Here is a 27,237-nt window from a genome sequence, read left to right as displayed (position 1 = left end):
TTAAAAAAAAAAAAAAGAAAATTGTTATTGGTAACTACTGGTGACACTTTCAAAGTGTTATAGTAAATTCCTGCCTTAACGTTGATAGATAAAAAAGATTAGTTGTGTGAAATGCAGTTAAGTCCTTGCTAAAAAGACTTTTTCAGTCTATACTGTCAGAAAAATTACAAAAGGTAATTCAATGTACACCGTATACAATCCTTGGAAAACTGAACAGGGGCCCAGATAAGAACCCAACTTGAGAACAGAGGCTGTGGGAGGAGAAGAACCAATTATAGTACAGTAATAACATTAATGTGTGGATTGTAATATCAGGTGATTTTCTACATTTCAACAAATGTCCATTTCCCTGAATGAATTTTATTTTGTAGGTTTCCTCCTCTGGATACAATTTTCCTATGTTTATTTAACATACAGGTAGTAAGCACACCTACAAGTGCTAGTCAACGTTAAGGCTGTGTAGATTTTTTTAAAACTTTTATTTAAATTCCAGTTAGTTAACATACAGTGTATTAGTTTCAGGTGTACAATATAGTGATTCAACAATCCCATATATCACCCAGCGCTCATCACAAGTGCACTCCTTAATCCCCATTACCTGGGTAACCCATCCCCCCAACCACCTCCCTTCTGGTAACCATCAGTTTGTTCTCTATATTTCCGAGTCTGTTTCTTGGCTTGCCTCTCTTTTTCTCCCTTTGTTCATGTTTTGTTTCTTAAATTCCACATGAGTGAAATCATATGGTATTTGTCTTTGACTGACTTACTTCACTCAGCATAATCTCTAGCTTCACCTATGTTGTTGCAAAAGGCAAGATTTCATTCTTTTTTATGCCTGAATAATATTCCATTGTATATATACACATCTTCTTTATCCATTCATCAACTGATGGAAACTTGGGCTATTTCCGTGGTTTGGCTATTGTAAGTAATGCTGCTATAAACACTAGGGTGCATGTATCCCTTTGTATTAGTATTTTTGTATTCTTTGGGTAAATACCTAGTAGTACAATTGCTAGATCCTAGGGTATTCTATTTTTAACTTTTTGAGGAACCTCCATACTGTTTTCCACGGTGGCTGCACCAGTTTACATTCCCATCAACAGTGCAGGAGGGTTCCCCTTTCTCCACATCTTGCCAAAACCTGTTGTTTCTTGTCTTGTTGATTTTAGCCATTCTGACAGGCATGAGGTGCTATCTCATCGTAATTTTGATTTGCATTTCCCTGACAGTAAGTGATGTTCAGCATCTTTTCATGTGTTTCTTGGCCACCTGGATTTCTTCTGGGAGAAATGTCTATTTATGTCTTGTGCCTATTTTTTAATTGGATTATTCATTTTTTGAGTGTTGAGTTTTATAAGTTCTTTATATATTCTGGACATTAACTCCTTATCGAATATGTCATTGGCAAATACCTTCTCCCACTGAGTAGGTTGCCTTTTAGTTTTGATTGTTTCCTTTGCTATACAGAAGCTTTTTATTTTGATGTAGTCTCAATAATTTATTTTTGCTTTTGTTTCTCTTGCCTCAGGAGACCGATCTAGAAAAAAGTTGCTACAGCTGATGTCAGAGAAATTACTGCCTGTGCTTTCTTCAAGGACTTTTATGGTTTCAGGTCTCACACTTAGGTCTTTCATCCATTTTGAATTTATTTTTGTGTATGGTGTAAGAAAGTAGTCCAATTTCATTCTTTTGCATGTGGCTGTCCGGTTTTTCCAACACCATTTGTTGAAAAAAAACTTTTTCCCATTGGATATTCTTTCCTGCTTTGTCATAGATTAACTGGCCACATAATTATGGGTTCATTTCTGGGTTTTCTATTCTGTTTTATTGACCTATGTGTCTGTTTTTGTGCCAGTACCATACAATTTTGTTTACTAGTTTTGTAATATAACTTGAAGTCCAGAATTATGATGCCTCCAGCTTTGAGGGCTGTATAGACTTAGCAGCAAAGTCCCAGCCCTCATGGAGCTTACATTCTAGTGGGTATCAATTCTGGTATACCCATCATTATACTTGTGTTAAAGGCCAGCCCAAACTCTTTTCCTAAGTACTACTACCTCCTAAGTGATTCTGAACAAAGACTTACCACACCACTTACAAGTTTTCTCAACTGTGTGATCTTGTGAAAACTGAGATATGTTCAATTATTGCTTAAATACCAACTAAACTAACACAAGTATTTTCTCTCTTATGAGACTCAATGATGATAAGAATTCAGGGTTTTATTAAGCATCATTTTAGAGAACTTCTTTCTGATGATTCTTTGATGTTCTTACCACTCTTCTTACTTTCATAAAATGTATTGCCACCATGAGTTTTGCGATGATGTGAAAGTTTTGATCGCCAACGGAAGCTCTGACCACACGTCTCACACTTGTAAGGTGTCTCCCCTGTGTGAACCCGCTGATGAGACTGCAGCTGTGAAGAGTGGCGGAAGACCTTGCCACACACATCACATTTGTATGGCTTCTCTTCACTGTGAACACTCTGATGAACCTTCAGACTTGAGGCCTGACTGAAGTGCTTACCACACTCCCCACACTTGTAGGGTTTCTCTCCTGTGTGGACCCTCTGATGCATGTCAAGATTCAAGCTCCATTTGAAGCCCTTCCCACACTCCTCACATTTGTACGGCTTTTCTCCCGTGTGGACTTTCTGATGGGCTTGAAGGTGTGAACTGCGACCAAAACTCTTCCCACACTCCTCACATTTGAATGGTTTCTCTCCACTATGGATTCTCTGATGGGCCAGAAGATTTGCGGCCTGCCTGAATACTTTCCCACACTCCTCACAATTAAATGGTTTCTCTCCTGTGTGGATTCTGCAATGAATTTTGAGATCTGCTCTACGATTGAATCCCTTCCCACACTCTTCACATTTGTGTGGTTTCTCACCAGTATGGATCAGCTGGTGAATCTGAAGTCGGGAACTCTGATTGAAGCCCTGCCCGCACTCCTCACACTTGTAAGGTTTCTCTATGCTGTGGGTCTTCAGATGGGATTGAAGATATGCTCTCTGACTGAAGTCCTTCCCACATACCTCACATTTATAGGGTCTCTCTCCCGTGTGGACTACCAGATGAACTTGATAACGGGTTTTTGTACCGAAGTTCTTCCCACACTCATCGCATTTGTATGGTTTCTCTCCTGTGTGGACTCTCTGATGTGCCTGAAGATTTGAACTCATAGTAAAACCTTTACCACACACTTTGCATACATACGGTTTCTCTCCAGTATGGATTCTCTGATGGGCCCGAAAATGTGAAGGCTGAATGAAGCCCTTCCCACACTCCTCACATTTATAAGGTTTCTCTCGTGTGTGGCCCTTCTGATGGATATGAAGATTTGAGCTACAAAAGAAACACTTCCCGCACTCCTCACATTTGTACAGTTTTTCTCCCGTATGGACCATACAATGGCTATTAAGTGATGATCTACGTCGGAAACTCTTACCACATTTATCACATTTGAAGGGTTTCTCCCCAGTGTGGATTCTCTGATGTTCCTGAAGATGTGAAGCATGAATGAAGGCCCTTCCACATTGGTCACAATTATAAGGTTTCTCTTCCATGTGCAATTTATAATGAACATTAAGTGCTGATCTACGACAGAAGCCATTCCCACACTTCTCACATTTGAATGGCTTCTCCACAGTGTGAACTTTCAGATGAGTTTGCAGACATGAGCTCTGGCTGAATTCCTTACCACACTCATCACACTTGTAGCGTTTCTCTCCCAGATGAACTCTCTGATGAATATGAAGTGCTGAGCTGTAACAGAAGCTTTTTCCACACTCACGACAGGTATGAGACTTCACTCCTGAGTGTGTTTGTTGATGAAGATCAAGGCTGGAGACATCACTGAAATATTTCTTAAATTCACTAGACTGATTAGGTTTCTGGCCTGTGTGAGTTGCAGACTGTCCTGCTCCAACCTGTCCGGGTGAATCACCTTGTTTGGGGAGCTGAGAACTCTTTATCATGGAGCCCTGACACCTGGTTAAGTCACTTGCAATCTGTTGCCAGATCCGCCAGCAGGAAAGCTCTTCAGGTGGTTCTGCTTCTATAACAGTCTTCATCTTACTTTGGATCTTTCCTCCTGTAAAGACAGAATGCAGAGATGTGGACAACTGAAGACTTTGTTCAGTGTTCTCAAGGTTTCACATTTAGAAGACATCATGAGACTTTAATGAATCCAGGGAATATTCTGTTGGTCTTTTCCACTGTGTATCTTATTCTCTGGTTTACATGTGAATGGAATCCAAGAGGGGGTCCAGTGGGCTCCTATCCGCTATGCAAGTATACACCAAGTCTCCTTTATTTATTTATTATTTATTATAAGATTTTATTTATTTATTAGAGAGAGAGAGAACAAACGGGGAGGAAGGGCAGAGGCAGAGGGAGAAGCAGGCTCCCTGCTAAGCAGGGAGCCCGATGCAGGGCTCAATCCCAGGACCCTGGGATCATGACCTGAACTGAAGGCAACCATTTAACTGACTGAGCCACCCACGCACCCCCCACACCAAGTCTCCTAAAAGAGGCACAAGTTAAATGCTAAAGACTTCATTCAAAAATTGATAATATAATTCAAATGTTAACCTATGGCCATTTCCACTGAATTTGAAAGTCAGTGTAGAATCTTGAATAGCAAATTATGTAGTTAATAAATTATGGAGACAGAAATGTTATATAATAAAATATGAATCAACTAGAACTTCAGGAAAAGCAATAACATAATCAAATTTTGGGTTCATGTTATATATCCTAATATCAAATACCCTGAAATATTTATATTTATATTTATATATTCAAAGTATTCCTGGAAATTCTGCACAACATGTTTACCTAATCTTATCTTTCTGTTTTGACAGACATTAAATGAGTTGGCTACTATTACAAATTTTTGACCACTTCTAATAATTTAAGTTCAGAAATGTGTTTTCTAAATTATCTCATTGGCATTCCCAAGTCTCTATATTTATACAAAGGTTATCTGAACATTTGGAGATTATTTTTTCAATAAACTTTTCAATTAGCTTAAGAAGTACTTTTCTTAAAACTCAACAATAAGAAAAAAAAGAACCTGGTTTAAAAATGAACCAAAGACCTTAATATACACCTTACTGAAGAAAATATACAAAGGGGCCAATAAGCATATGAAAAGATGCTCCACATCTTATGTAATCAGGGAAATGCAAATCCAAACACCGAGATACCCTACACACATACTAGAATGGCCAAAATCCAGAACACCAACACCATCAAATGCTGCCAAGATGTGGAGCAACCAGAACTGTCATTCATTGCTGGTGGGAATGCAAAATGGTACAGCCATTTTGAAGAGTTTGGTAGTTTCTTTCTTTCTTTAAGATTTTATTTATTTGAGAGAGAGAGAGAAAGAGAGAGTGAACACAGCAGGGGGAGGGACAGAGGGAGAAGCAGACTCGGTGCTGAGCAGGGAGCCCAACGCAGGGCTCGATCCCAGGACTCCAAGATCACAACCTGAGCCAAAGGCAGACACTTAACCAACTGAGCCACCCAAGTGCCCCGAGTTTGGTGGTTTCTTACAAAACTAAACATACTCTTACCATACCTTCCTGCTATTGCACAATTTGGTATTAACCAAAAGAAGTTGAAAAAAAAATTTTTTTTTTAATTTATCCATTCATGAGAGACAGAGAGACAGAGATGCAGAGGCAGAGGGAGAAGCAGGCTCCCCGTGGAGCAGGGAGCCCGATGCAGAAATCGATCCCAGGACTCTGGGATCATGACCTGAGCCGAAGGCAGAGACGCTTAACCGACTGAGCCACCCAGGCATCCCAGCAGTTGAAATTTTAAGCCCACACAAAAAACTATACACAGATTTTTATAGCAGGTGTATTCATAAGGACAAAACTTGGAAGGAACCAAGGTGTCCTCCAGGAGATGAACAGATAAATATTAACTGTGGTACATCCACACAATGGGATATTATTTGGTGCTAAAAACAAATGAGCTATTAAGGCATGAAAAGATATGGAGAAAATGTAATGCATATCCCTAAGCGAAAGAAGCCAAACTGAAAAGTACAATTCCAACTTTACAACATTCTTGAAAAGGCAAAAGTATGGACAGAGTAAAAAGATCAGTGGTTGCCAAGGGTTAGAGGGGAGGGATGAAGAGGTGGAGAATAGGATTTTTAGGGCAGTGTAACTACTCTATATGATATAATAATAGTGTGTACATGGCTTTATCCATTTGTCCAAGTCCATAAAACGTACAACACCAAGAATGAACCCTAATGTAGAGTAAAGACTCAGTGATAATGTGTCAATACAGGTTCATCAATTTTATCTGGCAGGGGATACTGATGTAAGATGCTGTGGGTACATGGGGACAGGTTTATATGGGAGATCTCTGTCTCTTTTTTGCTATGAACCTAAAACTGCTCTAAAAAAATAGTCTTTGAAAGCACTACTGAAAAAAATGTTTACAAAAGAGAAATTTGGGCCACGGGGGTGGCTCAGTCAGTTAAGCATCTGCTCAGCAGGAAGCCTGCTTCTCCCTCTCCCTGCTGCTCCCCTTGCTTGTGCACTCTTGAGCTCTCTCCCCCTCTCTCTGTCAAATAAATAAAATCTTTAAAAAAGAGAAAAATTCACTCCCCTACCTGTATGAATAGTCAATTAAAAGCTGCCCCCTCTTTCAATCCAGTAGACATGTGGTAAACAGCCTCTATATAACTATATAAGCCTTGGGTCACTTTATTGGAAAGTTACTTCAGTGTCGAGGTATCCTGAATGTCTAGAATGACTTGCGGGTTTGGGAGCAAATACCCAAAGCACGTGAACTAAAATAAGCATAAAGCAGAGAGTGGAACTTAAGTTTCTACAGGCAAGTTTCCTTCATGAGGACAAAAGGGAAATAAAGTTGAACAGAAAATATACATGGCTCTAAAACCTGACAGAAATTCAGATCTCCAGGAAAGATGTGAAAACAACAGAAATGGAGCCTGGGAGAAGGAAAAGGTAAGGTTACGGTATGAACTCTGAAAGCCAATCCTAGAGTGGGAGTTCAATCCTGCCAGGAACTCTTCCCAGACAGATGCATGGATGGTTCCTAATGATTTTTAGGTCTCTGCTCAAAGTGAGCCCAGCAATAAGCCCCTTTACCGCCCAGTGTAAAATAATCAATCCTGCCCTCACCCAGTTCACCTCCGGTGACTCCCATCCCTCCTTTTTTATGTTCCATGCAGCACCTTGCACTATGTAACACGCTAAGTCATCTGTTGTTCCCCGTGTCTTTCCCACCATGATGCAGCTTCAAGGAGGAAAACATGTCACACCTTGTAGGCTGAACACATTTTACACTTTCCTACCTTATAACCAATGTCCAGAATCGTGTCCGGAACATGGTGCATAGTCAACAAATACATGTTGAATGAATAAATGAATCCCAGTTTGACTGTTTTGGTGAGAGTTCAAGCCAAGTCCTAGAAGGAAAACATCTTTTCCAAGTAAGTTATTTGAAACAGAAAAGGGATAGAACACTGTCGTTTTGCTGGGAAGCTGAAAAGCTGTATAGGGGACATCAAGAACCAGAGGTACATGACGCAGGATGCTAATAAGAAAATCAAACGTGGGGGCGCCTGGGTGGCTCAGTCAGTTTGGCATCTGCTTTCGGCTCAGGTCATGATCTCAGGGTGCTGGGATTGGCCCCACGTCAGGCTCTCCGCTCAGCGGGAGTCAGCTTCTCCCTCTCTGTGCTCTCTCTCAAGTAAAAAAAATAAAAGAGAAAATCAAAGGTGGCAAGAATCCCTGGGATGAAAAGAAAGGAGGGACCATCACTGGTTCCTTCTGAAGCTTTAGGACTGTCTATCTGATAAAAGAGTGTAGAAAAACAGTGCATATACAAATGTGTGGATAAAATAGCCCATCACAACAATTTTTCAAATTAAAAAGCTCTAATACTCCAGGGAGCTGGAAATATTTAAAAGCATGTAATAAGCTTTCAGAAAAAAGAACCACGGGGCGCCTGGGTGGCTCAGTCCTTAAGCGTCTGCCTTTGGCTCGGGTCATGATCCCAGGGTCCTGGGATCGAGCCCCGCATCAGGCTCCCTGCTCCGCGGGAAGCCTGCTTCTCCCTTTCCCACTCCCCCTGCTTGTGTTCCCTCTCTAGCTGTCTCTCTCTCTCTGTCAAATAAAGAAAGAAAAGAAAAGAACCAGGACAGAAACTATCAAAGCATCACAGCCAACAGGACAGGGGTCATTACATAAAATGCCTATGAAAGTCACAGATGTGAACTGACACGTGAAATGTTTGTTCTGATTATAATAAAAGATCCAGTTCTTACCATGGCTCATGCTCAAAAAAGCTTGAAAACTTTGGTTGTAGAAGTTCCCCAGTTCTTAATTAAACAAATTGTTCAAATGGAAAGATAAGTTGCAAGAACAGAATCTTGGAAAAAAATTACTTAGGTGAGTATGTACGTTTTTGGTAGGTAATGTAGTTCATGGTTATATTTAACAAACTGACCCTTAGAAAGAGTAGTTGTGTGGGGTGCCTGTGTGGTTCAGGCAGTTGAGCAGTCGGTTCTTGGTTTCGGCTCAGGTCATGATCTTAGGGTTGTGAGATCAAGCCCCGCGTCAGGTTCTGTGCTTGGCAGGGAGTCTGCTTGAGGATTCTCTCTCTCTCCCTCTGCCCCTCCCACCACTTGCACACATGCTCTCTCTCTCAAATAAATAAATCTAAAAAAAAAGAGTAGCTGTGTGAGGGGAACAGGGAGTACCTCTGAGGATGTGACAGTAAGTTTCCTGATTCTCTCTAGGTTAGAATGTTCACTAGTTGAAAAACACCCAATCTTCATTAAAAATCAAGGGAAAACCGTATGACATCTATATTCTTTAACATTTGTTTAATGGCTAAATTTGTAGAAAATAAAAAGCACGATGTATTTTTGAACCAGATATAGAGGCAGCACTCACGTATGTGTCTCCTATTACTCTCACCTTAAATCTTCCCCCTCAAGCACAAGGAAGGGGAAACCAGCGGGCAGTAACATGGGTGGGGGCTTTGAAAGAGGCAAATGGGCTGCAGATGGCAAATCTTCAAGAGGAAGGCAGCTTACAACCTGGGTGACACTGTCTGACACTATAGGAAACAGATCTTTCTCCCTCTGTGGGGGGACCTAAGAATCAGAATCAGAATTCTCATCCCAAAGTATTCTTCCCAGAAATGAAAACGCCCCCTGATGGAAGATTCCAGGAAAGCCACAGGCAAAGGGCGCTCCTCAGTATGGTTACAACCACAATACTTCTAAGTTTCTCTGGGACATGGGTCAAGGGCACAGACCAACACACATTCATGCCAAGGGCACCCCAAGAAAGTGAGTGAAATAGAAAGTAACTGGATAGGCATTAATCAGAAGACAGACAATATCCTGCAACATCCTTCATTCACTCTGGTTGGCACATGACCTACAGCTATCTCCCTGGCCCATGGAGACACAGGGGTCCCCCATCTATTGACACATTCACCAAATCAACACATATTTCCAGACACCTGCCACATACCTGATGATTCTAGGCACTGAGGACAGAGCAATGAACAAAAGAGACACAATCCCTCACTTGTGGGGATCACACTCCAGGGGGGACAGAGAAGAGATGACCAAGCAAACAAAAACATATGAGGCACAACGTAAGGAGGAATGAGAGTAAAGGGAAGGTGATGTTTTACGTAAGTTGGTCAGAAAAGGCCTTTCTTGTGATATTGGAACTTAGCACAGACAGGAAGGATGGAAGGAAGGATGGATGGATGGAAGGATGAATGGACGGAAGGAAGGAAGGAAGGACGGATGGATGGACGGATGGATGGAAAGAAGGAAGGAAGGAAGGAAGGAAGGAAGGAAGGAAGGAAGGAAGGAAGGAAGGAGGTGGGGAGTGGAAGGAGGGATGGGAGGCAGGGGACAAAGGATTTCAGGTAAAAGAGTATGTCGGCCAGAGAGTAAGGGCTCTGAGGCAGAGGATATGTAGTAGGCAGATTAACTGGCTCCTGAAGAATCCATGTCCTGATTTTTGAAGCCCAGAATATGTGACATGACACAGCAAAGGGGAATTAAGGTTGCAGATGGAATTAAGGCTGCTAATTAGCTGACTTTAAAACGGAAGAGTATCCTCTATTTTCTGGGTGGGCTCAAAGCAATGGAAAGGATCCTTCGAGATGGAAGAAGAGCGTAGGAAGGCAATGTGACTGCAGAAGAACGGACAGGGAAAGCAAGGCTGCTGGCAGTGAAGATGGAGGAAAGGGGCCACAAGCTTAAAAACCTGGGGTAACTTCTAGAAGCTGAAAAAGCAAAGACACAGATTCTCTCCTAGAGAATTTCCAAAAAGAAAGGCATCTGTGCAGACACTTTGACTGTAGCCCGTAAGAACCATGTCACACCTGGGACCCGGGGAACAGTGCGGCAGTCCACCTGTGTCGTTCTAAGCCGTGAAGTGTGTGGCAACCTGTTACAGCGGCAGTGGGCACTACAGCGTCCCCGGCCAGGCTAAGAAACACGGGGGGCGCTATGTGAGTGGAGGGGGCGGAGCAAGAGGAAGCGAAGAGGGGATGTGGGAGAGAGGAGCACACCATGGAGGACTCTAGAAGCCACCTGAAGAGGTTTTAGCTCCGGAAACCTGGGTGGCTCAGTCGGTTAAGCGTCTGCCTTCGGCTCAGGTCATGATCCCAGGGTCCTGGGATCGAGCCCCGCATCCGGCTCCCTGCTCAGAGGGGAGTCTGTTTCTCCCTCTCCCTCTGCCTCTCCCCGCTGCTTGCACTCTTTCTTTCTCTCTCAAATAAATAAATAAACTCTTAAAAAAATAAAAAATAAAGAGGCTTTAACTCAAAGAAAAATAAACCGTAGACAGTTTTGAGCAGAGGAATGGCGCCCTGACTTGGACTTCCTAAGGATCACACTGGCTGCTACATGGAGAACAGACAATACAAGGGAAGGTGTGGAAATGGGTGCGCCATACAAAGACGGCTGAAACGATTCAAGATGGGGTCTGGCCATTTGGACCAGGTGAGATGGCAAAGGGGGGGAAAGAAGTAAGACACATGGAAGAACACCGGCAAGGACTCCCATCTGCTTTGTTCTTAACCTGATCTCTCTTCTCTGTCGGTTGCTAGCATCACCCAAAGCTTTTTTGCTCTCTCTAAGCGGAATATATCATGTCTAAAGGGGTGCTGCATTGTGAACAGGCGAAGTCACATATTTAAAATGAACACACAAGGGCGCCTGGGTGGCTCACTTGGTTAAGTGTCTGCCTTCGGTTCAGGTCATGATCCTGGGATCCTGGGATCAAGCCTCCCATCGGGCTCCCCACTTAGCAGAGTCTGCTTCTCCCTCTCCCTCTGCCCCTCCTCCCCTCTCAAGCCCTCTCTCTCTCAAATAAATAAAAATCTTTTTAAAAAATTAAAAAATAAAATGAACACACAAAAGGTACAAATGGGTATTTGGATTCCTACACATACCGGTCAATTAATCAAAATCAGCGTTTTTCAAACATTTAAAAAAATATGACCTATTTCAAGACCCAGACGTATATGCGTGACAGAAACCTATTTCTAACCAATGTCTATCACACAATTGGCAGGAGATTTTTGCTGTAATGTATTCATTACTGCTAACTGAGATTTTCAAACTGAGATTTTCAAACCGAGATAACAAACTGAGATTTTCTACTTTATTAAAAAAACTACTGGTACACCATCAACGCAGGTAACCATTTCAAGAGCCCCGAAGCCTTGAACACCCAAGGACACAGAGCCAATCCAGGAAGCAGATATTGAGGCATATAGTGCCTGTGCTCACCCACAGAAATCAGATTCCTGAAGTTCTCCAGCATCACGTCTCCGTACAGCTTCCTCTGGGCAGGGTCCAGCAGCCCCAGCTCCTCCTCCGTGAAGACCACCGCCACGTCCTTGAACGTCACCGTCTCCTATAACAAGCACAGGCAACCTCAATCTTGCACCGGGTGACTGCTGGGAGTGGGGCAGCATTGAGGAGGTGGAAAGGGTGGTGGGAAGTGGTTTCAGAGTTTGAGGGACTCAAGTCCATCGGCAGGCTTCCAGGCCCTTCTCCTCCTACCTTGCCAATGCCACACACTGAAGTTCCCTCAAGGATTAGACAAGGGAATACCTATAGCCTTTGGAACAGGACATGGCACAGTGTCGGTGCCTAACAAACATCTGATATCAATCGTATTATTTCTTCATGTTGCCAACATCAGTACCTTTTTCATCACATTTTGTGGCTCTGTGTTATCCCAGAGAACAGATCCTCTATCCTTACCTGTTCTGAACAAATGATATTTAATTTTACATATTTTTCTCATTATAACCCATCCTGAAGTACGTCATTTTACGTAGATCTTGTTGCCCTGCCTGAAGACTTGAAAATAATTGCTAGAGAAGATTAAAAGGTCAAAAATGGGCACATTTAAAATTATGATCATATGAGGATAGATTTTCTTCCCAATCTTTTTCCTACTTCCCTAATCTTTCAAGGGAATATGACAACCTGGGTTCTCCATACAATGGCCAGGAGCAGGTTATATGTTTTTCTATGGTTTTGGCAATCTGATTTGGAAGAACAAGTTGTATTAGTATTCCCATTTATTTGATTGTAAATTAACAGAACTACCTTTTCAGAGGCGCCTGGGTGGCTCAATTGGTTAAGCCTCTGCCTTCAGCTCAGGTCATGATCCCGGAGTCCCGGGATCGAGCCCCGCACTGGGCCCCCTGCTCAGCGGGGAGCCTGCTTCTCCCTCTGCTTCTGCTGCTCCCCCTGCTTGTGCTTGCTCTCTCTGCCAAATAAATAAAATCTTAAAAAAAAAAAAAAAAGAAGAATAGCGCTCTAGACACACACGCCACAGGGCCCAGGGCCCGAAATGAACTCTGTCTTCCTGTCTACCTCTTTCACTCGAGCAGAATGCCTCACATTCCTGCCCTTGGTTTCTTGTGTGAATCTGAGCGGGTCTCTCATATTCACATGTTTAAGATGAAGATAAGGCCGACACCTCCTCCCTCAGCTGCTCTGAGGAGCCAAGGCACAGAATGCAAGTCACTGGCCGATACTAGGACCGAGGAACGGGGAAGACGGAATCCAGCTCTCCCTGAGCACAAGCCTCCAGCAAGATCTGTGTGAAGCAGCTCTTCCAGCCTGCTCTGCCTGCAGTTAGATATTCCACCTAAAAAACAGCCTACCTGGCACATATCAAATGTGAGGACAAAAAGCTAGCAGACTGTTTTCAGAGCTGATGTGGGGGGACAAGGTTTTATGTCAGAAAGTGGTCACCAAAGTGCTGCTTGAGACAATAAAATCCCCTAAACCGTGGACATGTCTATGAATGGAAAGGAGTTAAAGATAGAAAGATAGATCGATTCAATGGGAATGGGATGCAACCGTAAAAAATGAACATTATTTAACATTAAAGGGAAAAAAAAAATCAGAATTTAAAATTAGGTGTATATTATGAATACAAATTCGGTTATGCATGCCCACAAGAGTAAGAGTAGGAGAAAATCGAAACAGCTCATTTGTCAGTCAGGAAGTAACGAAGTGGGAGAATTGCTCATTTCTAGTCATTTTTTTACTCCGTAAGATAAATAATAATAAAACAAAAACCAAAAATACGTGCAGAGTAAATTCAAAGGGGACAAAGTAAGACCCTGATGCAAAATAGGTCCTCAAATGCCTGTTGCTCTGCTTGAGTCGTCCCCAGAAAAATGTGTGACGACCTGAGGAATGAGATGGAATTTAGAAAGTGAGAAAGGCAAGCCCTCCTCACCTTGAACATGGTCCTGTGTCCTCCTACTTCCGGGCGTGTGTAGAGTCCTGAGTTGCACAGGTAAGAGGAAGGTGGAGCTGCACCTGGCGGGGTGCCTAGGAAGGCAGAAAAAAAGGCTTTAAAGGTAGCCCAGGCTGCTGCTCACCTACAGGGACGATGACTGTGAATCCGTACATGATCCGTACACGAATGTTCACAGCACCGTTATTTGTTAATAACCCTCGTACTGGAAACCACCAAGATGTCGACCTATGACCTATGCAGGAATGAACAAATTGTGGCAAATCCATATAATGGAATATTATTGGCCAATTAAAAGGAAGGAGTACTGATCACGCTACAGCATGGATGAACCTTGTAAACACTGCTGAAAGACACCAGTCACAAAAGATCAGATACTGCAGGATTCTTTTTCTATGAAATGTCCAGAAGAGGGAAATCTATGGAGACAGAAAGCAGGTTAGTGGTCGCTGGGGTATTAGGGGAGAAAATGGGGCGTTAACTGAAAATAGGCATGAGGAATCCAACTGGGGAAACAAAAATGGTCTAAACTGAATTATAGCAATTGCTGCACCACTCAGCAAAGTTACTAAAAATCAATGATTTCATGGGGTGCACCTGGGTGGCTCAGTTGGTTAAGTGCCTGCCTTCAGCTCAGGTCATGATCCCAGGGTCCTGGGATCAAGCCCCACATTGGGCTCCCTGCTCTGCGGGGAGTCTGCTTCTCCCTCTCCCTCTTCCCCACCCCAACTCACTCTCTCTCTCTCTCAAATAAATAAATTAAAAAAAATCCTCTCTCTCAAATAAATAAATCTTTAAGAATGCCCACTAACAAGTGTATCTTCCCATAAGAAGACTTTATTAATTCTGATGAAAAAAAAAGTAGTAACTTTACAATGGAGAAACCTAATAGAAATCACCTTAGCTAGTCAACAAAGGTGAGTTCACCAAAACATTGACAAACCAACATCCTTCGGCTACTGTTACGTTGCAATGACAAGGATGCCTCAGTGCTTCTGCGGAATCCCTGCCAACGACACAGAACAAAACCTAAACGTGTATACATCAGATAAACCCCAAATGAAGAACTTTCTCCAAAATGATTTCCCTCTATACTCTTTAAAAAGCATCAAGAACCGGCTCCTGGGTGGGTGAGTTGATTGGGTGTCCGACTATTGATTTCGGCTCAGGTCATGATCTCAGGGTCATGGGACTGAGCCCTTCTCAGGCTCCACACTGAGCACAGAGTCGGCTTGAGATTCTCTCTCTCCCTCTTCCTCTGCCCCTTCCCCCACTTGCATTCTCCCTCTCTCTAAATAAATAAAATCTACAGAATAATAAATAAACAAATATTGCTTCAGGAACAAGGGCACCTGGCTCAGTCAGTACAGCATGCAACCCTTGATCTTGGGGTCACGAGTTCAAGGCCCCACACTGGGCATAGAGCTTACATGGAAAAATAAAAAGTTAAAAAAGAAAAGCATCAATGAAAAAGACAAAGGATATGGAATGCAATCCACGTTAAGGAACATCAAGTGTGATGAAGTTTTTGTAAAATGTTTATAAACAAATATACAGCTTAAGGCAAAGCATAAAATTGGGACTTTGAACTCGGATGGGGGAGGGGAGAGTGGTTATAAGGCCTTTAAATGAAAAACAGAACAAAATTAACAGGACTGTGGATTACATAACAGGATATTATATAATGTTTTCCAGCATTATCTAACAGGTAACACTATTAACTACTATTAGTAATAACTTACTAGATAGCTAACATCTAATTGATAACTAATAGATACTATTATGTAGTATAATATCTAATATTACCAACTAACTGGTGCTAAATTTCTACAATCAGCCTCTCCTAAATCCCTCTTCCCAGGATACCTCCTAATACCTATATGTGGGACTTCCTTCCTTCAGAAAGCTAAAATAAGCTGTCATTGAATTACAGGTATATTCCTGGTGTTATGTGGCTGACGGAGCCATAAAACAGGCAAAATGTAAACAATTGGGGAATTTGGTAAAGATTATATGAGAATTCCTTAAACTATTTTTGCAACTTTTCAATGGAAAAATTTTAATTATATAAAAATAAAGTCTTGGGGCATCTGGGTGGCTTAGTCGTTAAGCGTCTGCCTTCGGCTCAGGTCATGATCCCAGGGTGCTGGGATTGAGCCCCGCATCGGGCTCCCTGCTCTGCGGGGAGCCTGCTTCTCCCTCTCCCACTCCCCCTGCTTGTGTTCCCTCTCTCGCTGTGTCTTTCTCTGTCAAATAAATAAATAAAATCTTAAAAAATAAAAATTAAAATATAAATAAAAAATAAATAAAGTCTTAAAATATCAGGAACAGTCGTAACAGTAATAATGGGAATAATAAAGATAATCAGGAAACTTTATGGAAGCTCATTAGTTTATTCTTTCTTGGCAGTGTTTAAAAGTTTCCATAGTTATGGGGTACCTGGCTGGCTCAGTCAGTGGAGCATGCAACTCTTCATCTTGGGGTTTTAAATTTGAGCCCCTCATTGGGTAGAGATTACTTAAAGATAAAATCTTAAAGGGTGCCTGGGTGGCTCAGTCAGTTAAGTGACAGACTCTTGATTCAGGCTCCGGTCATGATCTCAGGGTCCTGGGATCAAGCCCTGCATCAGGCTCCACGCTCAGCAGGGAGTCTGCTTAAGATTCTCTCCTTCTCCCTCTGCCCCATCCCCTGCATGAGCATGTGCACTCTCATGCGCTCTCTCTCTCTCTACTCCCCCAATAAATAATCTTTTTTTAAAAATGAAGAGGGTGGGGGGATGGGGTAACTGGGTGATGGGTATTAAGGAGGGCACATATTGGGATGAGCACTGGGGGTTATATGCAACTCATGAATTGTTGAACACTACAACAAAAACTTATGATGTACTGTACGCTGGCTAACTGAACATAATAAAAAATAAAAAAATAAAAATAAATTATAATAAAAAATTAAGAATAAAATAAAATCTTAAAAAAAAATTTTCCAAAAGTGCTCAGTATCGTTCGGCATCAGGGAAATCCAAATCAAAACCTCAATGAGATACCACCTCACACCAGTCAGAATGGCTAAAATTAACAAGTCAGGAAATGACAGATGTTGGCAGGGATGCGGAGAAAGGGGAACCCTCCTACACTGTTGGTGGGAATGCAAGCTGGTGCAGCCACTCTGGAAAACAGTATGGAGGTTCCTCAAAAAGTTGAAAATAGAGCTACCATACGATCCAGCAATTGCACTACTGGGTATTTACCCCAAAGATACAAAAGTAGGGATCCGAAAGGGTACGTGCACCCCAATGTTTATAGCAGCAATGTCCACAATAGCCAAACTGTGGAAAGACCAAGATGTCCATCGACAGATGAATGGATAAAGAAGATGTGGTATAGGGGTGCCTGGGTGGCTCAGATGGTTAAGCGTCTGCCTTCGGCTCAGGTCATGATCCCAGACTCCTGGGATCGAGTCCCGCATCGGGCTCCCTGCTCAGCGGGGAGCCTGCTTCTCCCTCTGCCTCTCAATCCCTCTGTCTCTTATGAATAAATAAATAAAATCTTTAAAAAAAAAAAAAAAGAAGATGTGGTATATATATACAATGGAATATTATGCAGCCATCAAAAGGAATGAGATCTTGCCATTTGCAACAACGTGGATGGAACTGGAGGGTATTATGCTGAGTGAAATAAGTCAAACAGAGAAAGACATGTATCATATGACCTCACTGATATGAGGAATTCTTAATCTCAGGAAACAAACTGAGGGTTGTTGGAGTGGGGGGTGGGGTGGGAGGGATGGGGTGACTGGGTGATGGACACTGGGGAGGGTATGTGCTCTGGTAAGCGCTGTGAATTGTGCAAGACTGTTGAGTCTCAGATCTGTACCTCTGAAACAAATAATGCAATATATGTTAAGAAAAAAAAAAAAAGAAGAAGAAGAAGAAGGTAGCAGGAAGGTAAGAATGAAGGGGGGGAAATCGGAGGGGTAGACGAACCATGAGAGACGATGGACTCTGAAAAACAAACTGAGGGTTCTAGAGGGGAGGGGGGTGGGAGGATGGGTTAGCCTGGTGATGGGTATTGAGGAGGGCACGTTCTGCATGGAGCACTGGGTGTTATGCACAAACAATGAATCATGGAACACTTCATCTAGAACTAATGATGTAATGTATGGGGATTAACAGAACAATAAAAAAAATTTTTTTTTAATTTTCCATAGTTAAAATACACCAGGGGACAGACACAAAAAAATATATGATAATTTCGTAAAATATTTATAAACAAACATACAAATATACACAAAGAACCACCAAACAGAAATGCATTAAAAGCTTCACAGTTGCTATCTTTACGTTGTGGATTAATGGATAATTTAAAAATGTTTTCCCCTCATATTTCTGCATTTTCTGAATTTTCCATCATGGTTCTATAAGAATAAAACATATTAGTAATAAGTGAAACAGAAGAGTTGACAATGTTTGAAAAAACTCAGAAAAGTCAAAGCCCATTAGCCTTGCTTTTCAGGTCCTCCAGAATGAAGTGCTAACTACCCGGGGTCTGGTTCCTGCTAGTTCCTATGGCTTAAGGAGAACATATCCAAGAGATTAGGAACTCGCGTTCTGGACTCAGACTGCTTTCATCCCAACCCCAGCTCAGCCTCTTTACTAGGTGGGGGCTATGGGCAAATCATTTATGCTCCGTGGGCCTCAATCTCATTTTATAGAATAGAAAAGGAAAGCAGAATTTCTTCACAGAGCTATGGTGTGGCACCATGTATTTATTTGTATAAAACCGTCATTGGTGAGGTCGGCAATTAAGGATTCATTATTATTAATGCTCATGCCTGATTACACATCCTATACATTATCCGACTAATGTGAACACTGCTATAAAAGAAAAATGCCAAATCCTACTCACGTGGAACCTTGCTGTCAGTAGCCAAGGTGTCACTCCTTCCACCTCTGTGCAGCCCTTTGAGAGAAGTCAGGCTGGGGAAAGAAAAGAATGTTATGAAATGCCATGATTGTGTTGCCCTTCTCAATAAAAGTTAAAACCTCCCCTCCCCTCCGTGCAATCTGGAAGCAACCCTTGTCAACAACTAGAGCCCAAGACCTGATGTTTACTGCCCACCTGCTTGTACTCATTAACCTTTGTCTTAACATTTTTCCTTAAGCTCTTCTTTCTAGCTTACCTTGGGAGAGGGAGAAGCAGGCTTCCCGTGGAGCAGGGAGCCCGATGCTGGGCTTCATCCCAGGACCCTGGTATCAAATGACCCCTCTAGCTTACCTCTTAACTCAGGCAAGTGAAACCCAAAACCACGCCTTGGGTGATGACAACTGCCAAGACCTGCCCCAGGCCCAGACCACCCAGACCTTTGGAATCCGACTCATGCTTGCACAGAAGAACCATGGAGTGACTTCTGGAATGACCTATTTCCTTTGCTTCATTATAATACTAAAATCTCTGCCCAAGGTGGGGGGAGGTAGGGAGGGCTCAGCCTCATTTACATAACATACAATGTATGTATAGCCATGTTTCCTTAAGCCGCATGCTCAACCTTATGCCCGCCTCTACACAGAATGACAAGCCTTCCCTATCTAAAACTCCTTCCTAACTCTAAACAAAAGGAACCCATTCACCCTCTTTTGGGGGGTCACTGCTTTGGAAGCCATTCCCTGTGATCTCTTTATTTGCTGCAAATAAGGTTCCTTTGTGCAACGACTCAACCTGGTAGTTTCTGACCTCCCAAGGAGGGAACTCACGTTGGTTCTGTTACACCCTCGCCTTCCTAAAAGAGAGATTATAAGGGGTCTGGGATTGCCCAGCATCGTGCAGGAATGAGAGAAGAGAGAAGGTTCTGCCGTGGGATGGATATCTGACCCTGACCCAGGGACCTGACTGCTTCTCAGAAAATTAATACTAAGAAAGGTCACCATTCACCATGTGCCAGAACCCGTTTTGAGATTTTTATTTGTATCACTATAACTGACACGCACCTGGCTCTGGGATTCCCAAACAGACCACACTCGGCCTCTTGCCCCTGACAAAATCCACAGGCAGAGAAACGAGTGGTGGTGAAATAAGAAAGGAAATTTATGTCAGTGAGGCCGACACCATAAAGACTACAGACAAACAGCTCAAAGACTGTCTTCAGGGTTCTGAAAATACTTCCAGGTTCATACAAGGAAAATGTGGGGCAATGGCAAGTGCGCAGTGAAGGGCAAATGATCACTGCCTCAATCACGGGTGGGGCCCTGCTGGCTAAGCGCAGTCCTTATTGCATGAGGGGGTAGTTTGGGTTCCCACCGGCGGATGCTTTGCCCTCGGGGGTCTTCCACCCGAGCCAAGAGACAAGCTGGAAAGAAGCCAACGAGAAAGTTTGGGGTCAAAATGGAGGCAGCTTTCACCACCTCTTTCAATTCCCCAGCACCAGGAAGCAGAAGCACCCGTGGGTGTAGGGAGGCAGACACTGGGCGAGCTGAGACACGCAGAAACTCTCAAACCAGGCCATAGGTGACCCCACCCCACCCCAGGACTCGCAAACCACCCTGAGCGCAGAGACTCCCCCTGAGATGCACACCACTGCCCTCCAGCTCCTTACCTGCGTACCCTACCCAGGCTTCTTTCCCCCTAAATCGCCCGGTCGCCGCAGGTTCCAAGCACAGACCCAGGAAGTTTGAAGCGCCGGGAGAGGCGGAACTGACGCACCTCTCCCAAAGAAAATTCAGTAGCAACCTCACGCTCCCCCAACGGAAGTGCCCGCGAGACCGCGGGGCTCCTGGACTACACTTCCCAGAAAGCACCAGAACCGCCTTCCTGAGCGGAAGTGCACGCCACCACACAGAGCGTCTGGACTGCACCTCCCAGAATGCACCAGACTTACCTTCCTGAGCGGAAGTGCACGCCACCACACAGAGCGTCTGGACTGCACCTCCCAGAATGCATCAGCTCTATCTTCCGGAGCGGAAGTGCTCGCCACCACACAGAGCGTCTGGACTACACCTCCCAGAAGGCTGAAGGCAGAACGTTCTTGGTCTCACTCTCCAAAACAAGTGTTGCGGCTACTGGGAGGTCCTTGTCTATACTTCCCCAAATGCCAGAACGGAAGGAATCACATAGTCCCGACTTCTTGGGTGGTCGTACGGGTTTCTACATTAAGAGTCTGCGTTACCTCTGCCTGAGTCCTCAGCGAAATTATTCCATGGATACAACTTCCTGAATTCGAAATGCCTCCCAATTGTGACAGGAGTATTGTTGGAAAGGCAACGGGTGAGGAGATAAAATCTTCAGGAAATTAACGGGAAATGATCGCTTAGGCGACACTAGATGATTGAAAGGAGGATGATGTTTAGTCATAATCTGACGATATGAGGCCAAAACAGAGTTTAAAGAATGGGTGGTGTCGAATGATTTGGGAGCGAGGAAGTTACCCGTCCCTACTCCAGACCCTGATGGACCACAAGTTTAGTAGGAAAAACAACTTAAAAGGGCCAAAGTGGAAGCTTGTCCTCATGGAAAATCGCTCTTCCCTCACTTAAACTTTTCATTAAAATTATCCCTGCTTCGGAGGTGAAAACGTCAAGTTTCAGTGAAGTTACCAAATTGTCCACTCTCTCAAAGCAAGCAAGACTGCTGGAGAGCTTGACATCGGAGTTACTCTGATTCCCAAAGCCTGTGATTTAATGCCAAAGCACTGAGGAGGATTCTGTAGGTGAGGGAGCATGTTCTAGTATTAAGAGTTTCTTCCCTTATATTTTCTGGTTAAAATTCTTTATTATAATTATTAAACAGGTATGTTACTGAAAACTAAAAATAGTATGAAGTAAGTAAGAAAAAAATGCGCCTAGAATCTTTCCCCCTGAAGATAAAAAATGTCCCAAATAAAAGTTTGTCTCTACATAAACTTACATATACCTATCAACATACATATTTGATTTTTAAAAATGAAGTCTCGTGTTCTCTATCCATTTTTCTTTTTTTTTTAAAGATTTTATTTATTTATTTGAGAGAATGAGAGAGAGAGAGCACACATGAGAGGGGAGAGGGTCAGAGGGAGAAGCAGACTCCCCGCTGGGGGACTCGATCCCGGGACTCCAGGATCATGACCTGAGCCGAAGGCAGTCGCTCAACCAACTGAGCCACCCAGGCACCCAAAACAAATGACAAATGAAAACTAAAAATAGTATGAAGTAAATAAGAAAAAAATGTGCCTAGAATCTTTCCCCCTGAAGATAAAAAATGTCCCAAATAAAAGTTTGTCTCTACATAAACTTACATATACCTATCAACATACATATTTGATTTTTAAAAATGAAGTCTCATGTTCTCTATCCATTTTTCTAAACTCGGTATAAGCTGAACATTTTCTTGTATCAGTCACTGAAAATCTAACTCTTCCCACATGATGGCTGTATGATGTTGCATTGAGTGAATTGAGAATGAAAAACAGCCCCTGACATCTGGTGAAACAATATTACATACTGGACATTGATTTAGAGCATTTACAGCATCTGGGAGGATGGTGTGCAGCCCCGCAGGTTACTGCCACCTAATTAGCCGTATAACTGAGCCTTCAAGTGTCATTTCGCCATATCATGAAGCCAATTACTGCAGGATGATAGGGAAAATAGAAAGTGGCAGAGCAGCTTACCTGGCTGCCGAGACCTATTGCAGAAGCTTCTCTTGTTCTGGGCCCAGTCAAAAAGTTTTCAGGGCATTCATAAAAGGCAAAGTGGCACACCCTGATTAGGACTATATTACCTCTAAAATCCAAAGAGGCTCACTAGATATTGTAACTCATTTTTGTGGGAAGATACAACACATTCTTTTTTTTTTTTAAGACTTTATTTATTTATTTGACAGAGAGAGAGAGAAGTAGAGGGAGAGAGAGAAGCAGATTCCCCGCTGAGCAGGGATCCCGATGCGGGGCTCGATCCCAGGACCCCGAGATCATGACCTGAGCAGAAGGCAGACGCTCAACCGACTGAGCCACCCAGGCACCCCAACACATTCTTCACCTAGAAGGACAGCTCAACATACAACACTGAAAGCCTGGAAATTTTACTTGAGGTGCAAGACCCCTGAATGTTTCTGGCATTTATTCCCACCTTCTGATATGCAAGTCAATACATGTAAGGTAGTTCCTACCTTTTGCTCACCAGATCCAATCAGCAAAATATCATCAGTGTGCCAATTGAGAGCAGCAAGGATTCAGTCACTGCAAAAAAAAAGTTTGATTATTTCCTCTCAGTGCATAGTCACACAGGTACAATAGTCATAGGTCCCTTTGGGGAACTCTGGAGAAAAGATTAACAGCCCACATTTTTGCAGTATAGAAGCTTCCATCCTCAAGAGGACCTGGCCTCTCCTTCACCCAAAGGATTCTGGGTTTGTAAACTGGCCATGTCTTAGAATTGATTTAGGGGGCGCCTGGGTGGCTCAGTTGTTAAGCGTCTGCCTTCAGCTCAGGTCATGATCCCAGGGTCCTGGGATCGAGCCCCACATCGGGCTCCCTGCTCGGCGGGAAGCCTGCTTCTCCCTCCCCCACTCCCCTGCTTGTGTTCCCTCTCTTGCCGTGTCTCTCTCTGTCAAATAAATAAATAAAATCTTTAAAAAAAAAAAAAAAGAATTGATTTAGGAGCTGTGATTCTCTGTTTTGATGATTCAAGTTAGGCTTCTGTTTACTTGACCTAAAACTCTGCCACCTATGTAGATCAAATAATAATTTAGTAGCTTGCCATCTTTTTATTCACTAGGGACACAAAGATCAACAAGGAAATGTAGAGTTATTCTTTTTTTTAAGATTTTATTTATTTATTTGACAGAGAGAGAGAGTACAAGTAGGTGGAGTGGCAGGCAGAGGAAGAGGGAGAAGCAGGCTCCCCACCGAGTGGGGATCCCGACGCGGGGCTCGATCCCAGGACCCTGGGATCATGACCTGAGCCGAAGGCAGACGCTTAACCGACTGAGCCACCCAGGCGCCCCAAATGTAGAGTTATTCCTAGAAAATATATTGTAAGCCCTAAGGAGTGATTGTGGAAGCAGCTGAAATGTCAGCAGCGTTCCTGTTCTTAGGCATTTGAACACAATGGTAGGAACAGGATCCCATGATCCCCAGGGGCAGGGCATAAGTTAGGAGCTATGAAAGAATGTAACCTTCAGTACCCCCCTTTCTGCTCCTGGCGATTGCTAGCCCGAACATCCTGCTCCTCCTTTATCCCATGACTGACGCCCTGTGTGCCTATGCATAGGGGAGAATGCAAGCCTGTTTTACGGCTTCAGGATATTCGCCATCCCTTTGTACTCCTTTCTCACGCTTCCAGGCATCTGTCCTTGCTTTTCTGATTAAATAAATAAACAAATAAATAAATAAATAAATAAATAATAAAAGCTACGTACAGGGTTCAGCTGTTGCTGCCCTCCCTTGCAGAAGCAGCCCTGCACGGCCACTCAGACTGGTGTCTGAGAACTTTATCTCAATGCGCGACAACAGGAAAGGTCAAGAAGCCAGTGCATAATGACTTGAACTCTCAAGTCATTAATACCTGAGCTGGAATTTGAAACCATGTGCTCTTTTTTTCCCCCACTTTCTCCAACATAGTTAGGAACAAACCCCCCTTATACTCCTTAGTTTGACCAATATGTTCTAAGGTCTTCAATAGTTATCTCCTTAGGAATATTGAATATGTATTTCATATATGTTTGCTGTCACACCATGGCAAATGCCCTATTTTGCATGGGAAATAGAGTCATTAGTGCCTTTAAATATAGTAAGATTCAAGAACAAATTCTCGAAAACACAATTCAGAAAATTTATTCTTAACATTCTGTTCCTCTAGAACCACTCTTGGAGCAAAAATCCTTTTTTTTTCATAAAGATTCAACCAAAGAAAAAGAATTAATTGAAGAGATTTATTCCAAGAAACTGACTTACTAGATTGTGGGGCTGGCTTGGCAAAGTCAAAATCCTTAGGACAGGGCGCCTGGGTGGCTCAGTTGGTTAAGCAACTCCCTTCGGCTCAGGTCATGATCCTGGAGTCCCTGGATCGAGTCCCACATCGGGCTCCCTGCTCAACAGGGAGTCTGCTTCTCCCTCTGCCCTCTTCCCTCTCGTGCTCTCTCTCATTCTCTCTCTCAAATAAATAAATAAAATCTTTAAAAAAAAAAAAATCCTTAGGACAGGACATCAGGAAGGCCAAAATGGACCTCTTGGCCACAAACTAAAGATGCTACCAACAGATAGAATAATGGTTTCTTACAGGGAAGTTTCAGCTCTGCTCTTAAGGACTTTCAACTTGTTAAATCAGGCCAACCCAAATTATCTGGGATACTACACCCTACTCAAAGTCAACTGATTCTGGACTTTAATCACATTTACAAAATACCTTCCTAACACTTAGTCTGTGACAGAATAACTGAGGACTGTAGTCTAGGCGAGTTGCATAGAATTGCACATAAAATTGACCACCACACAGATCTTCGTCAGCAGGAAACTGGTTAAGGAAAAATGATAGTTGGCACACCAGAATACTGTGTAGGCACTAGAAATGAGGTTGTAGGTTAATTTATTGACGTGAACTTCAAGAATTGTTTCAATTTAGTGAAAAACTCTAATTAGAAAATAGTATGCATTAGGTGCTAAGTTTGTAAAATTCTATACAACTCTTACTTGTATACATAGATATACTGAAGCATGCTCATCAAAATATTAATAGTGGTGAGTTCCTACTACTTCCCACTTTCTTCTTTTGATTTTCCTATATTGATGTACTTCTTTTCAATGTCCAGGCATTATTCTTTTTTTTTTTTAAGATTTTATTTATTTATTTGAGAGAGAGAATGAGACAGAGAGAGAGAGCACGAGATGGGGGAGGGTCAGAGGGAGAAGCAGACTCCCCGCTGAGCAGGGAGCCCGATGCGGGACTCGATCCCGGGACTCCAGGATCATGACCTGAGCCGAAGGCAGTCGCTTAACCAGCTGAGCCACCCAGGCGCCCCTCCAGGCATTATTCTTGTCAGTAAAAAAATATGAAAGTATTTATACTTTAAACAAATCTCTCAAGAATTAAATATTTGTATTAAGACATAGCATATGTAACAAAATGTCAATCTCCAGATGAATAGGCAGAGGTTCTGAGATTGATAACTTTAGAATTAGTCACAGTGTGTCAAATAAACAGGAGATACCGTGGTACTGCACTCAGATCTTTAAATGGATATCCTACCAATATGGTTAGATGTTAATGACTTGGGAAGCTTCTCCTTTTCAAACACAGAGAAAGGATGATGACCTCAAACAATCCCCATCAAAGGTAGGTAAGTTCAAAGCTAAGATGGGGAAACATGGTGACAAGTGGGAGCTGAAACTGGATGATCTCACAAAAGCTCTGGAACTAGATACAGATCTAAAAATTTACTACTGAGGGTGGTTGGGAGTCTAGGCCTCCCATGTTGGGAGACATGAACATGAACACAATGCAGCCAGTCTCAGGTGTTGTCACTACCTGTGACCACCTTGAGGACCCTTGCTATGCAGCTTAGGTGTATGCCATACCTGTCGTCTTTTCAGTTTTAGAAGTTAGGTACTTTTGGCTTAATCTGGTGAGATTTGTTACAAATAATTGCTTTGGTGATGATTTATCCAGTATTTGGTGACAGTTTAAAAGGAAAAAAAATTATAGGCCCTAGATTTCTGTACACCACGTAGGCAGGAAAGTTTATATAGCAATTCTGAGACCGTGATCCTTAGAAAGGCCTGCTTGCAAGCCTGGACTTTGGCTGGTGTCAGGGAACATGGATTTGGGAAGACTACTCCGTCTCATTTCTGGTAAGAGCTGTTCACTGTGCCTAAACTGTTATGATGTGGTTTATTCTGAATACCTGCTTTTCCTATTGAAGGCTTGGATTTTGTTACATGCTAAGTAGATGGTGCCTACATGACCAGCCCTTAGTAAGAACCCTGGGTACTGGTCTCTAATGAAGTCTTTTTGTAGGCATTTCACACGTGTGGCCACAATTCAATGCTGGAGTTGAGTGAGTCCTGATACCGTGGGAAGAGGGCTTTTAGAAGCTCACACCTGGAGGCACCTGGGTGGCTCAGATGGTTAAGCGTCTGCCTTCGGCTCAGGCCATGATCCCGGGGTCCTGGGATCGAGTCCCGCATTGGGCTCCCTGCTGGGCGGGGAGCCTGCTTCTCTCCCTCTGCCTCTGCCTCTCTCTCTGACTTTCATGAATAAATAAAAAACAAAATTTAAAAAAATAAAAAAAATAATAATTAAAAAAAAAAGAAGCTCACGCCTGGTTTCCTTTCACTCATATGTGGACAATAAGGAATAGAGCACAGGATCATAGGGAAAGGGAGGGAAAACTGAATGGGAAGAAATCAGAGAGGGAGACAAACCATGAGATTCTCGACTCC

The 27,237-nt window shown here is 43.0% G+C and overlaps 2 protein-coding genes across 3 annotated transcripts in view; both read right to left on the bottom strand.

Moving 5' to 3' along the window:
• The window catches only part of LOC135361442 (zinc finger protein 226-like), a 33,436-nt gene extending 21,489 nt beyond the window's left edge, over positions 1-11,947 (bottom strand). The window contains exon 1 of the mRNA XM_064581298.1: positions 11,835-11,947. The gene's annotated coding sequence lies outside the window, so the exon portion shown is untranslated. The remainder of the gene's footprint in view (positions 1-11,834) is intronic.
• On the bottom strand, positions 461-20,490 carry LOC123855738 (zinc finger protein 234). 2 transcript variants are annotated; one of them, XM_045891699.3, is made up of 5 exons: positions 20,422-20,490; positions 18,738-18,808; positions 13,813-13,907; positions 11,835-11,961; positions 461-4,100 (listed from the first exon to the last, which is right to left on the bottom strand). In XM_045891699.3, the coding sequence occupies exons 3-5, from the start codon at positions 13,819-13,821 to the stop codon at positions 2,236-2,238; spliced, it is 2,001 nt and encodes a 666-aa protein (XP_045747655.1). In that variant the 5' UTR covers positions 13,822-13,907; positions 18,738-18,808; positions 20,422-20,490; the 3' UTR covers positions 461-2,235. The 2 variants fall into 2 exon arrangements, with proteins under 2 accessions (XP_045747655.1, XP_064437374.1); XM_064581304.1 differs by lacking the exons at positions 13,813-13,907; positions 18,738-18,808; positions 20,422-20,490 and having other exon boundaries at positions 11,839-11,961.
• Positions 20,491-27,237: the final 6,747 nt, after the last annotated feature.

The sequence above is a fragment of the Mirounga angustirostris genome, unplaced genomic scaffold (assembly GCF_029215605.1).
Source record: "Mirounga angustirostris isolate CCGP_5_RB_7025 unplaced genomic scaffold, mMirAng1.0.hap1 SCAF_16, whole genome shotgun sequence".
In the NCBI taxonomy this organism is placed as follows: domain Eukaryota; kingdom Metazoa; phylum Chordata; class Mammalia; order Carnivora; family Phocidae; genus Mirounga; species Mirounga angustirostris.
This window is presented reverse-complemented; position numbering and strand designations above follow the sequence as displayed.